This window comes from Arvicanthis niloticus, chromosome 5 (assembly GCF_011762505.2).
Source record: "Arvicanthis niloticus isolate mArvNil1 chromosome 5, mArvNil1.pat.X, whole genome shotgun sequence".
Lineage (NCBI taxonomy): Eukaryota > Metazoa > Chordata > Mammalia > Rodentia > Muridae > Arvicanthis > Arvicanthis niloticus.
The window spans coordinates 36996332-37008700 of NC_047662.1; the positions used below are offsets into that span (position 1 = coordinate 36996332).

Genomic DNA, 12369 nt, shown 5'->3' on the forward strand with positions numbered 1-12369 from the left:
GAGTTGAGGACCAAGTAGGAGAGACATATAAAGTCAGCTGGGTCCATGGAGGAACCCTTCTAAAACAAAAGACTTGAAGCTTGAGACTTGGGCATCCCCTGGTGGCCAAATGGCTTCACACAGAAGATAAACTATGGCAGACAGTTTAAAAAAACAAAAAACAAAACAAAACACCCCCCCCCAAAAAAAAAACCAACCTCAAACACTCCATCATTCATCCAGTGATTCTCTCCCCCTCACCACCACACCATCCTCCCCACAAAACTACTACAGAATACATCCCCAGAGATTTTCTTCTTTTTTAATCAATGACCATCTTTATCCAGCTTTGGAAATCTGGACAAAGAGAAGGCTAAGAGGAGGCCTGGTCCAGTGTCTAAAGGTCTCTGAGTGAGTCTGTCAGGATTCGGACCCCAAACGGGCCTGTCCATCAGTTGGGCACAGCAATTTTCCTGAGTATGAGCCAGTCCCACCCTCAGGGCAGCATCCTGGTCCAGAGAGGAATAAAGGCCCCAGACTGGACCTATTCCCAAGGCCCTCAGGACAGTCAATAAATAAGTTCTGAGCCAGGCCTGGGAGGACGGGGTGTAAAGAGTGGATCAGCTACCCAGGGTCCAAAGAGGTCCTAGGAACTCTCCTGCTCTTCTTCAACAAGGAAGTAAATAAATAGACCTTAAACTCAGGAATAGGGGTGTTGGAGCAGGGGATCCTTCCCCTTAGGTTAGTAATTAAATCCCATGTTAAAAACAAACCAGCCCTAACCCCTACCAACATCTACAAAATCCTACAGGATAGGGCAATGGGCTAGCCTGTCTGGGGGTACACAGTACCCAGCCCTGCAGGGTCCTGGAGGAGGCTTCATGTTTGCTCGGCAGCCCCTGGGGCTCCTTCTTCCTTTGGGGGTGGCTCCAGGAAAATAGGGGTGACTGATGGTGGCTTCTTCACTCTGAAACATAACAGATGAATGGTACATAGGAGAGAGGACATGCTTCAGTCCCAGGAGGACATTTCTTAGGGCAGAAAGGGTGACTCACGAGTAAGGGGAGGCTGGGACCCCCACCACCAAAAAGTGGTTCTTCTTCCGAAATAATCTCCACAGGCCCCGGTGGTTGCCACGAACATCCAGGTCCCAAATATGGAGGCACTAGCAAGGACAGAGTAGGAGAAAGACATGGTCAGGAAGTGGTGCAGATGACTCTCTGAAGGCCTTGCAGCTGCCTCACTCTTCAAGAGGAGGCATTGTCTGGAGTACGGAATTGAGCAAGGGGTTAAAAGAGAGGTTCTCTTTTTTGTTTTTTGAGACAGGGTTTCTCTGTATAATCATCAGCTATCCTGAACTCATTCTGTAGACCAAGGCTGGCTTTGAACTCAGAGATTTGCCTGCCTTTGCCTCCCAAGTGCTGGGATTAAAGGCCTGCACTACACCTGGCCAGGAAGTGAGGTTCTCGAGTGCATGAGAAGGTTCTGAGGTTGAAAATTCTGTAACAGCCAGGCGGTGGTGGCGCACGCCTTTAATCCCAGCACTTGGGAGGCAGAGGCAAGTGGATTTCACAGTTCGAGGCCAGCCTGGTCTACCGAGTGAGTTCCAGGACAGCCAAGGCTACACAGAGAAACCCTGTCTCGAAAAACCAAAAAAAAAAAAAAAAAAAAAAAAAAAAAAAAAAAAAAAAAAAAAGAAAATTCTACAACAAAGACCAAAGACTCTTGCTAGCTGGGGCAGGGCTTGCTTGCTGATGAGGGTACTACTGAGGGAGGTGCAGCCTGAGGCACCTTGGCAAGCTGAGTCCAGGTGGTGAAGTCATCATCTTTCTCCATTCGGATAAAAGCCACATAGGTATGGCCCTCTGTATCTGGCAGGAAGGAGTCTTCACAAGGGTTCTTGCTGTGGTCCAAAATCTCCGCCTCACTGCATTGGGAATAGAAAAGTTAAGGCCAAAACAGGGCACACTTCCTAGATGGGACACACAGGGCCCTGGGCTTGATTTAATGCTCTGCTGCCACGTTCTTGAAGTTCTTAATAATGTGTGTACTAGAGAACTCTGGTTTTCATTTTCTATAGTGCCCATAAATTGTGGCACCAAGAAAGCCAGGATTTGATTCCTTACTCCCTGCCAAGCATCCCAATTGCCCTAGGCCATACCTGAGCAGCCTGTGAATTTCCACTTCATAAGCTTCTTTCTTCAGACTGAAGGGGAGGGAGAAACGAATCAAGAGAAGGAGAGGCCCTCAGGTCCATGGAAAGGAACGGGCAGGGCAAAGGGTCACATGGGGAAAGAGTACAGCAGGGCCGAGGCAAATACCCAAGGCTCCAGACAGGAAAGAACCAGCAAGGACTGGCCATCAAGCCTTAGATATCCACCCCCCCCTAACCTGTTGCCAGTCTCTACCTGTCTACATTCCTGAGCTGGACACCTGGAACTGTGTTGAACTTGTGCTTCTTGAAGTAGGCCTCCTGAAACAGGAATGAGGATAGAAGGCAAGACTTTCTTAGTCTGGCCCACACTTGCTCACTGACCTACTAAAGATCTACAAGATCCAGGGCCCTCTGATTTGCCATCTTTGGCAAGCTCTTACTAGCTTTAATTTGGTCTGGTCCCTTGGCTCAAGCTACTGACCCATGAACTAGTCCTGTTCCCCCTTGTTTTCCCCAGATTTGCTATAGAGACTTAGAAGTAAAGAAATATGGAGGCAGGAGGATCAGAAGTTCAAGACCAGTCTCAGGTTGAGCTACAAGAGACTCTACCATAAGGCTTTTATTAGCTTCCTCTGGGGTCTTTCTGGCTTCTAGGAGGTTCTAAATTAAGTATATCCCTTTTAGCTGTACTGTTTCAAATGCACTCTTTTTTTGTTTCAAATGCACTATTTCTCTCTCTCTCTCTTTCTCTTTGTTTATTTGAGACAGGGTTTCTCTGTGTAGCCCTGGCTGTGTAACCCAGGCTGGCTTCAAACTCAGAGATCCACCTGCCTCTGTCTCATTCCAAATATTGGGATTAAAGATGTGTGCCACCACTACTTGGCTTGATGCTCTTATGGAGGTCCCAAGTTCTGTTCTCAGGACCCAGATGGTGGGTGACAACTATCTGTAACTCCAGTTCCAGGAGACTCTATCCTCTTCTAGATTCCTTAGCCATCGGACACAAACATGATCCATGTACACACATGCAGGCAAAACACTCATATGTATAAAATAAATCATTTAAAAACATATTCAGGGGCTGGAGAGATGATTCAGTGGTTAAGATCACTTGATATTTTTGCAGAAGATCAGAGTTCCAGTACCCAGCACCTACAAGGTGGCTCACAACCATGTAACTCCAGTTCCAGGGATGCTAAGGCTCTCTTCTGAATTCCTCAGGTACCAGGTACACACATAGTACACTTACATACACCAAGACAAATGGTCATAGACATAAAATAAAAAATAAATCTAATTTTTTGTTAGTTTGTTTTTCAAGACAGGTAGTCCAGGCTGGTGTTGAACTCAGAGATCTGCCTACCTCTGCCTTCCAAGTACTGAGAATAAAGGCGTTTTAATCTTTATTACCATCACCTCTAATTTTTTTTTTTTTTTTAACTTCAGATCAAACCTTATAATGAGAGAAGTAATTCTTTCTGAGTTTTTGTTTGTTAGTCTGTATCCTCAAACTCAGAGTAACCCTCTTGGCTCAGGCTCCTAAGGACTGGGATTAGGCCCAGCTCACTTTGCTGTTGCTAGTTTTGTTTTCTGAGACAATGCCTCAGACTAATGCTCTTCCTGTCTCAGTGTCTCAAGTGCTGGAATCACAAGGCTGTGATCTGTGATCTGTGATCTGTTGGGCCCTTGGCAGGCAGCATTTTTAATCCTCACCTCATAGATAGAGAAACTGGCAGAAACAGAATCACCTCCCTCAGCTGATGTGCTGAGGCTAGGCTCTGAGTCCACGTCCTTGACAACTAAGCCATACAGTACCCTATTTCCCAATAGCCTGCTCACATGAAAGTAGCCGTTCATGTTGAGGCCGACGATGCCAAAGTGGTAGGATCGGGAAACATCCGGGATGATGCACTCTCTGCCCCGGCGCTGCTCCGGCATCCGCATCCACATGTCCCAATCCCACAGCTACGGTCACAGAACATTATGAAGGTGACAAGTTTGGAATTAATAGGGATTCCAGTCCATTCATCCTGCTGGGTACCATTCATCCTGCTGGGTACCTTTTCTGGTGTGGGCCACTTGGGCTCAAGCTCCTCCTTGTATAAAGATTTCCTGAGCACCCATCCTAACCCAGGCATGGTCTCCACACGGTACAGTAGTGCTGGATCCTCAGCTGTGTGTTCATACCCCTAAGGACAGGGGCAACATAGGAGGCATTAGCTCCAGCCCTTGACAGATTCCCATGCTGGTTAAGCCCTGGCCACCCAGCCTACCTGGTCATTCCAAGCAGAGATGCAATACAGGCTGTCATCTTCCTCCAGCAAGTGGATGGACTGGCTCAGGAAACTGAGAAAGCCAGAGTTCAAGAGTTCAGAGAGACAATCCCAGATACACCATGATGTTGGAAGTGCAGGGCTGGTAGTCCCACTGTTTCCGTTCACCCTTTCCACCTTATATACAAATCCAGCACCTGCCCTCCCAGCTCTGTAAGCTCTCCCCCAACTTCTTAGCTCATTCAAAGCTCTCCAAGGCACCTCACCACATCCTTCCCTGAGACCCAGTCAAGTACAGAAGTCCCATGTAGCTTATAAGCACTTCAATTGTGGGCTACCCCCATCACCTGAAAAAATCCACAGCGATGTCCAGGTCCTCTTCCAGAACCACAGCAAACTTGGCCTCCTACAGGGATGGGAGGGAACGTCATGGTTCCAAGGAGGCTGCTCTCATCCCATGGATTTGTCTTCAGACCTAGTGTTCAGGCACTACCCACCCTATCCTTCAGATCAGAAGTGCAAGGCTGGGTGAGGGAAGAGTTTTCATGACATAACTTCTCTCCAGAGACCCGGGGATTTATGGGTGGGTGGTACTCACCGGGAACAAGTTGAAAGTGGCAGTGAGGCTGGCCTTGTAATGCTGGGTGGGGAATTGGGCACGTAAGATCTGAGGCAGAGGTGGGACCAGGTGTCTGCCCCTCCACCCTTGCCAAGGAATACCTGAGACACACGGGCGTTCTTGATGCTGATAGGAGTGTGTTGGATGCCTCTCAGACCAAACAGCGCCACCACATCCATTGGCTCCTGGGGGTACGATCACCAGTCACCGTATTACCTTCCCTACCTCTGCAGGCCCCAACAGGTCAACCCTCTCATATTTCACAGCCCTCACTGATCACTGCTTTTTAGCACCCATAGTCTGCTGTCCTGCTCTGCCTGAGCCTCCAACCCCACTCACCTCATAGTAGCCATCAATGAAGACTGTTATCATCTGTGGAGATACCCCTTGGGCTGAGAGTAGAGAGCGCAGCATCCTGAGGAGCCCAGGAAAGTAGATTAGGGCTCTTTCTCTTCCCAACTCACAACTCCGTGTTTATAAACAGGCCCATATATTTATAAACATATAAACACAGATGTTTAACATGTAGAACAGGCCTAGCATCTGCTGCCTTTTGCCTCCTTCAAGAGTTTCTTGTACAAGAAGTTGAGCTAAAGCACCACCCACTTCCTGAGCACCCCCTGTTCAGTGCTGAGTACGGCCCACACCCAGGCTCACCTGTACAGGTAATTGGGCCGGTTCCCTGCAATGACAGCCACAGGCACATTGAGGACCTTATTGTCTGGAAGCTGTGTAAGAAACAGCTTTTAGCTTCCCTTATTCCCACTTCCAACTAGGATCTTCATTTAGGGAAGAAGTCCTAATGCAGTGAAGGGCCAAGGGTCCTCCTTGTTCTTGTCTTTCCATACACACAGTCCACCTCACCCAGCCCTGGGAACACAGCCTGTCCCACCCCCAACCTGTCTTTAGAGTTCAGTGTACACACATCCTCAGCCCCTACCAGATCAAGGTAGAGAAAACCTAAGCTGTGGATTGTTCCCAAGGCCTTCTGCTAAGCTGGAAAGGAGTCCAAGCCTCACTGCTCTGGCCCCACTTACGGGGTCAGGGCTGAACTCAATAGGGGTCGGGTCCTTGCAGCTGCACACACTCCCGTAGCCCTCGACTTTGCTGCAGAAGCGCCGGCGGCGACGGTTCAACTCCGTATCTGCCCAGTGACACTCTGCCTCTAAGGGAGGAAGTTAACAGGATGCCGGAATCTTAGCAGCTACATTGGAGAAGCCCCAAGCACATAGTCAAGGAAAAAAACAGCCTCACTGAGAATCCAAATGCCCATTCTCTGCTCAAACATTGCCCAAACCCTACGCCCACTAATCTCACCTTCAGCTGAGCTCAGTGGCACATCTGTCTTCAGCAGGACCGGGTCACCCCAGGAGGAGAGGGCAGGAGATTTAGAATGTTTCTCACCAAGTACAGGACCTGGCCAAAGGTAGGAATGAGGGACAATGAAGGCTCAGACTCAAGAATGGGGCTTCTTTTTGCCTACTTTACTGACTCAGTCTACACCCTTCTTATACCACCCTCTCTCCTATCATTCTCCTCCTTTGATACTACAGGGTGGACAGCCTTGGTCCCCATACCTCCTTTTCGTCCCACGAAGGCCCAGGTGTCCCTCCAGCCAAGGGCAGGACCTGCCTGGCTTCCCAGGCTCCTCAGCAGAGCCTTTGCTGTGTCCTTGAGGTGGAAGGAGCCCTCATCCTGGAAGACCAAAACAGACAGTCACCATGACTTGTGAGGCTCCAGGAGACCTGGCCTCACTCAGTATTGGCTACGTTTCAAGCACTACATATAAAATCTTTTACGTAAGTTGACTCACTGACTCTAACAATACTCTTTGGTTACTCTCTTTCACAGACAAAAAGGTATGAAAGGCTTAAGAATCTAAGACTCATTCTAAGTTCCTTAGATACTAAAAGTAAGTCCTTTACCCATGTGACCGGCACCTGCATCCTGCCACCTCTTCACACTCTTTTACCAACCCTCTTTTCTTGTCCAACTCTGTTAGCATCCTTGCTGTCCCTCAAGCTTGTCAGGTACTTCCCCACCTCCGGGCCTTTTGTGTTGATTGTTCCAGAAGTTTCTTCCTAGGATAATTATTCTTCTAGACAACCACCTAGCTTACTTCTCTCTTCCTCCAGTCTTCTGCTCACCTCTTTTCCCAAAATAGGTATTCTCTCCCTAAAATGCAGCCACATTATTCTGCCTCTTTACTTTTTTCTTCACCCATCATTTCCTGACACTACTGGCTGAGCTGTTTTATTGCTATCACTGCGATATGAGCTCCGGGGAGGTGGGAAATCTGTTTTGTATTGTATCTTCAGCATCTAATGCAGTACCTGGTATATAGTAGATGCTTAGTAACTGCTGAACTGATGAAAAACAAAACAAAAACCTAGAACTCAGCCCGGAACTTGAGCCACCTTTCTCTAGAAGTTCATTCCATTCCCTGAGCAAAGTCAGAGTTGGGGGTACGGAGAATAGAGCTAAGGAGACACAACTGACCTTAACTGTGCAGATCAACACACGGCCGGGTGCCACCATGTTGAGGAACAGCACCATGGCCTCATCCTCATGAGGAGAGTATGTGTCAAATACACGCTTTGCCATCACATGGCCCTGGCAAGAGCAAACCTCTAATGAGATAGGGTCACCAGCAAGGAGGGTCCAGCTTCAGCCCTCTGATCACCCATCCTTAAGCTCACCGTGGCCTGGTTGAGGACGATGACATGGATGCCTCGGCCCTGCTCTCGGGCCTCATCCTCTAGCACCTACATATCGGCAGAAACAAAGTCCAGCTATTCACCCTGGTGTTCACGGTGACTTGGTCTTAGAAGCATGAACCACACCAGCCTGGTGTGTTATCACTGTTTACAGTTCTAACTCAGACTAAAGGCTGACTCTCCCAGAAAGCCCCCATGGTATCCTCATCAGAAAAGATTTCATCCCGCTACAATCTACCTTTTAACACTTTCCTGGCACCAAGAGCCCTGAACTGTCTTCGCTTAACGCTGTGGATCTCCTAATCCTCTTCCAGTGCGCCTCTCAGGAAGAGCAGGTCCATTACCTCTAGGACCCCAATGCCTGGCCCAAGGCTGAAGCCAAAGGTTCTAGGAAGTGGCTACATAATAAGTAAATAAGGGAGTTAGCTGCCCGCTAATGCCCTGATCACTGCCGAGCCTTTGTCACACAGACATTTCATATACCGTTCACTAATCCTATAAGCCCAAGCCCATAGGCAGAGGGCTGCAGTTCCCACCATGTTCTGAACGGACTGAAGATGCTGGTCCACTCACCGTGGTGCCATCCACTGCCACATACACTTTGCTTCTACTGGAGTATACTTCTACATCCAGCACACGTCGGGGACTGCTGCCTCTGTGCCGAGGGGACTCCAAACGTCCTAGGGCCTCATCTGGAGAGGGAATTGTTAAAACAGGCATGGATAATGACTCACTAGCAGAGTCATACCCTGTGGGGTCTGCATGCCATTCCTGCCATGAGATCCCAGTTCTCTCCCTACCCCACCCTCAGCCGGCCCCCACCATAGTCTTGCTCTGGTTCTGGGTCTTCATTGGCCTCGCTGATTGCTCTCCGAGTGTCTAGGATCAACTTGATGTTGACAATGACAGTCACCAGCAGGAAAAGCACAGCCCCTGTCTGAGTAGAAAAATGGGGATGACTCTCCAGAACACAGAGCCCTTCTGAAAGTGTGACCTTGGCTAGAGAGGACACAGGGACCTGTTTCTCCTCTTTCTGGTTCTCAATCAGGACATGGGTTTATGGCCATCTCCCAGAGAATGTCCCCTGACAGGTCTTCCTCCTCCAACCAGGCCCTTCCAACCCCGTGGTCTTGTATTTTCCCATTTGAGTCCTTAACCTCCTTGGTCTCCTCCATAACTAGTTCCTTGAGATGGATTTAGGATCCGAGAACCACAGCGGAGAATCAGAAGACACAGAAGAATGTAGGCCACACTGCCTGACAGTTGGGTGTCAGGGGCAAAGCCTGCTTGACCAGACTTCTGGTTTCTGTTGGAAGCCTAGGAGGTCAGACTTGGGTTCTGATTCCAGAATCCTGGGTCTAAACCACTGCCTGAGAAGGCCATAACACACAGAGGGTTCCCCTCCACGAATTTGCTGCCTCTTCTTAGTAGCCAAGGTAGTTAGTTAGTTCATAGTTTATTTATGTTAGGGTAAAGTTAGGAAGCGAGCTTTTGGGAGACATAGGACCTCATTTACCTGACAGAATCTCCGCAGGGCCCGCTGGTTTGTCAGTTTATACTTCCAGGTAAGGTACCAGCTCCGCTTCTTCCTAGCCCCAAAGGGCTTGATGAGGGGACTAGGCTTCCAGTCATCCATACTGGATTAGGGAATCACCCCTGTCCCGGCCAGTCCATGACTTCAGGAATCTGAGGGGACTATAGAGTCACATAGAGTAAGATGTTTGTCCTAAAACCTAATGCCTTCTGGAATGACTTCTCTCAGCAAACTGCTGAGCTGTGTGCCCTAGGCAACGTGGCTCAACTTCTCTGGGTATGGCCAGAAAAATCTTTAAAGGAGTTGGATCACCTGAAAATTCCCTGGGGCTAGAGGAACTGTGTCCAGGCTCAGGGCCTCTGTGGAGGAGGCCAGTAACTCAATCAACTCTTAACGATTCAGTCCTTAAAAGATCCTAATCCCAGTCCTTCTCAGTCCTGGGCTGGAACAGTAACAGCGACCTCCCGCGCCCCAATCCTCTACCCTCGCCCCATCCCATCTGGCTCAGCTCCTCTCCTCTCAGGGCTCAGAGACGCCGCAAGGATCAGAAGACCCACCCAGGCCGCATCACCCCTCTGAGACCCGCACTGGCAGGCACTTACGGCTCAGGGGGCCCGGGCCCCGCTCGGGCCGCGCTCGGGCCCGCACTGCTCGGCCCCGCGCGCCGCGGCCTCCACGGCCTCCGCCTCCTCCATGCCTCTCGCGCCCCGCCCCGCCCCGGCCGGCCCGCCCCGCCGCTTCCGCCGCCGCCGCCGCCGCCGCCGCCGCCGCTGCCGCGGGGTGAGAGGGCGGCGGGCGGCGCTTAGGGCGGCGGCCCGGGCCGGGCGTCTGCAGCGTGAGGGGAGCCGGCGTGCTCTGCCTCTCCTGCAGGGTTGCAACGGCACCAGTAGACCTCGGGCGAGAGCACATCCCCGCACCGCGGAGCCGGGAGCAAGCGTCTTTCCGGGACCTCGGGCCAGCTCACTGGGCACTCCAGGATCAGAGGGCTGCAGCTCGAGGCCTGGCTCAGCCATGCAAGGCTGTTTCCAGGCCGGGGAGGAGAGGATTAGAAACCTGCTACTATTTTGAGCGCTTACATTAACTCGATTTCATAAACCATGATTGATAGGCACCATGATTACCTCATTCTTTAAAGAAAACCAAAAATTCTCTTTGATTATGTGCATGTGCAGGTAGTGCGGGTGCTCCTTGAAGAGACCAGAACCTCGGTCTGATACCCCTGGAACAGAAGTTAAATGAAGTTGTGAATATAACCAGTCCTCTAGAAGAGCACCAGGAGTGCTTAACCACTGAGCCATCTCCAGCCCCTGGTTAGTTCTTTTTTGAGGAAACAGAAGCTTACCTATCTCCATATAGCTCTGGCTATCCTGGAACTCCCTATGTAGACCCAGCTGAACTTGAACTCACAGAGATCCACCTGCCTCTGCCTCCTAAATGCTAGAATTAAAGGAGTGTACAACATGCCCAGCAACTCTATCTTTCTTCCTTCTTTTCTTTTCTTTTCTTTCTTTCTTTCTTTCTTTCTTTCTTTCTTTCTTTCTTTCTTTCTTTCTTTCACACTTGGTGTTTTTTTGTTGTTGTTGTTGTTTTGGTTTTTTCTTTTTTTTTCTTTTTTTGAGGACTCCAGAAGTGTTGGTATCTTTCAGTATGGTAACTGTGCTTGCCAGGTTGGGAGTGGTATTTCATTCCTACAGAGGTGAGGGAAGAACCATCTGTTTGCGGAAAGTCCATTTTCATAGCAAGATGCTGAGACCCATGGTAGCTCACTTCTGGGTTCCCAGCCCTTAGGAACTGAGAAAGGAGGATAGCCACAGATTCAAGGCCAGCTTGGTCTACAACATGAGTTCTAGGACAGCCAAGATTATTAAGTGCAACCTGCTCTCAGAAACAAAAACAAAAAAAAGTTTTGTTTTTTTGCAAGGTTTTTATACTGAAGGGTTTTTTTTTTTTTTTTTAATTTAAAAATCAAGTCAGCAGAAGTTCTCACATTAGTCTCTGACCCTCTTCTGTCCTCGTTTACTCTCCATGAAGATCTTGTCTTCTCATGATCCTTATTAATGTCCAGATTCTCTAACTTGCATGTGCAGTCTTCAGTTCTCTCCTGAGCTTCAGGCTCTCCTATGTCTCCCTGCCTGCTGCGTCTCTCCACAGGACCCACAATTTTGCAGCTACTGGTGTCATCTCTACCTGCTGTCAGATCTCTTCTGAATTCCTTTGCTTAAGAAATTGTATCAAGTGGAGCTGGAGAGATGGCTCAGAGAAGGTTGAGAGCACTGACTGCTCTTCCAGAGGTCTTGAGTTCAATTCCCAGAAACCATATGGTGGCTCACAACCATCTGTAATGAGATCTGGTGCCCTCTTCTGGCATGCAGGTATATATGCAGGGAGAACACTGTACATAATAAATAATAAATCTTTTTAAAAAAAAATTGTATCAGGCCATATAGCTAGGACTCCCTTTGTCTTTTCCCAGTGATGTTAGTTAAAAATTAACTGTCATGATAGTTGAAATCAATTGTATGATAGTTGAAATAATTTGCTTTTTTTGAATAATATTGAATACCATTTGAAACAAATGAACTAATATGTTGCCTGATTCTTTTGCTTGTGCCTCAAATTCTCTCCAACTAGCCATCCCAGGCACTTTTAGTTGGTTTTGGTTTTTAGTTAATCTCCTTGACTCAGAGTTTTGCTTTGCTTCTTCAATCTTCCTTGATCCTTGAAAAGTCCAGAGTAAGGCAGGATAGTGGTGGCATACACTTTTAATCTCAGCACTTGGGAGGCAGAGGCAGGCAGATCTCTTAGCTGGAAGTTAGCCTGGTCTACAGAGTGAGTTCCAGGACAGCCAGGGCTATACAGAGAAACCCTCTCTCAAAAAAAGAAAAGAAAAATCCAGGGAAAAATTTCACAAAGGCAAATATTTTATTAATCTCTAGCTAAAAACTTAGTTACTAACTTTTTCAGGGGGGGCTTTGATCAGGATGTAAAGTGAATAAATAAATAAATAAATAAATAATGGGAAAAAACCATAGTTACTTTACAGTTGCTCTGACAAAACATCCTGACCAAGGTGGCTTATAAGGAAAAGTATT

General features: G+C 48.5%; 1 protein-coding gene across 1 annotated transcript; it reads right to left on the reverse strand.

The window, feature by feature from the left end:
* Positions 1 to 285: 285 nt before the first annotated feature.
* Pomgnt1 (protein O-linked mannose N-acetylglucosaminyltransferase 1 (beta 1,2-)) lies at positions 286 to 10008 on the reverse strand. The gene is made up of 22 exons (XM_034501715.2): positions 9880 to 10008; positions 9260 to 9438; positions 8566 to 8680; positions 8317 to 8435; positions 7726 to 7791; positions 7526 to 7639; positions 6604 to 6721; positions 6344 to 6442; positions 6064 to 6191; positions 5684 to 5754; positions 5366 to 5441; positions 5128 to 5211; positions 5006 to 5047; positions 4755 to 4813; positions 4408 to 4480; positions 4195 to 4323; positions 3974 to 4099; positions 2388 to 2452; positions 2141 to 2185; positions 1771 to 1906; positions 1035 to 1144; positions 286 to 946 (listed from the first exon to the last, which is right to left on the reverse strand). The coding sequence occupies exons 2-22, from the start codon at positions 9377 to 9379 to the stop codon at positions 859 to 861; spliced, it is 1983 nt and encodes a 660-aa protein (XP_034357606.1). The 5' UTR covers positions 9380 to 9438; positions 9880 to 10008; the 3' UTR covers positions 286 to 858.
* Between the last annotated feature and the right edge of the window lie 2361 nt (positions 10009 to 12369).

Coding starts and splice junctions, on each gene's coding strand:
- Pomgnt1 (XM_034501715.2), bottom strand. CDS start 9,379: ATGGATGACTGGAAGCCTAGTCCCCTCATCAAGCCCTTTGGGGCTAGG. Junction 8,436..8,565: donor AGAACCAGAGCAAGACTATG/GTGGGGGCCGGC, acceptor TTCCCTCTCCAG/ATGAGGCCCTAGGACGTTTG. Junction 7,792..8,316: donor TGGCAGTGGATGGCACCACG/GTGAGTGGACCA, acceptor GCCGATATGTAG/GTGCTAGAGGATGAGGCCCG.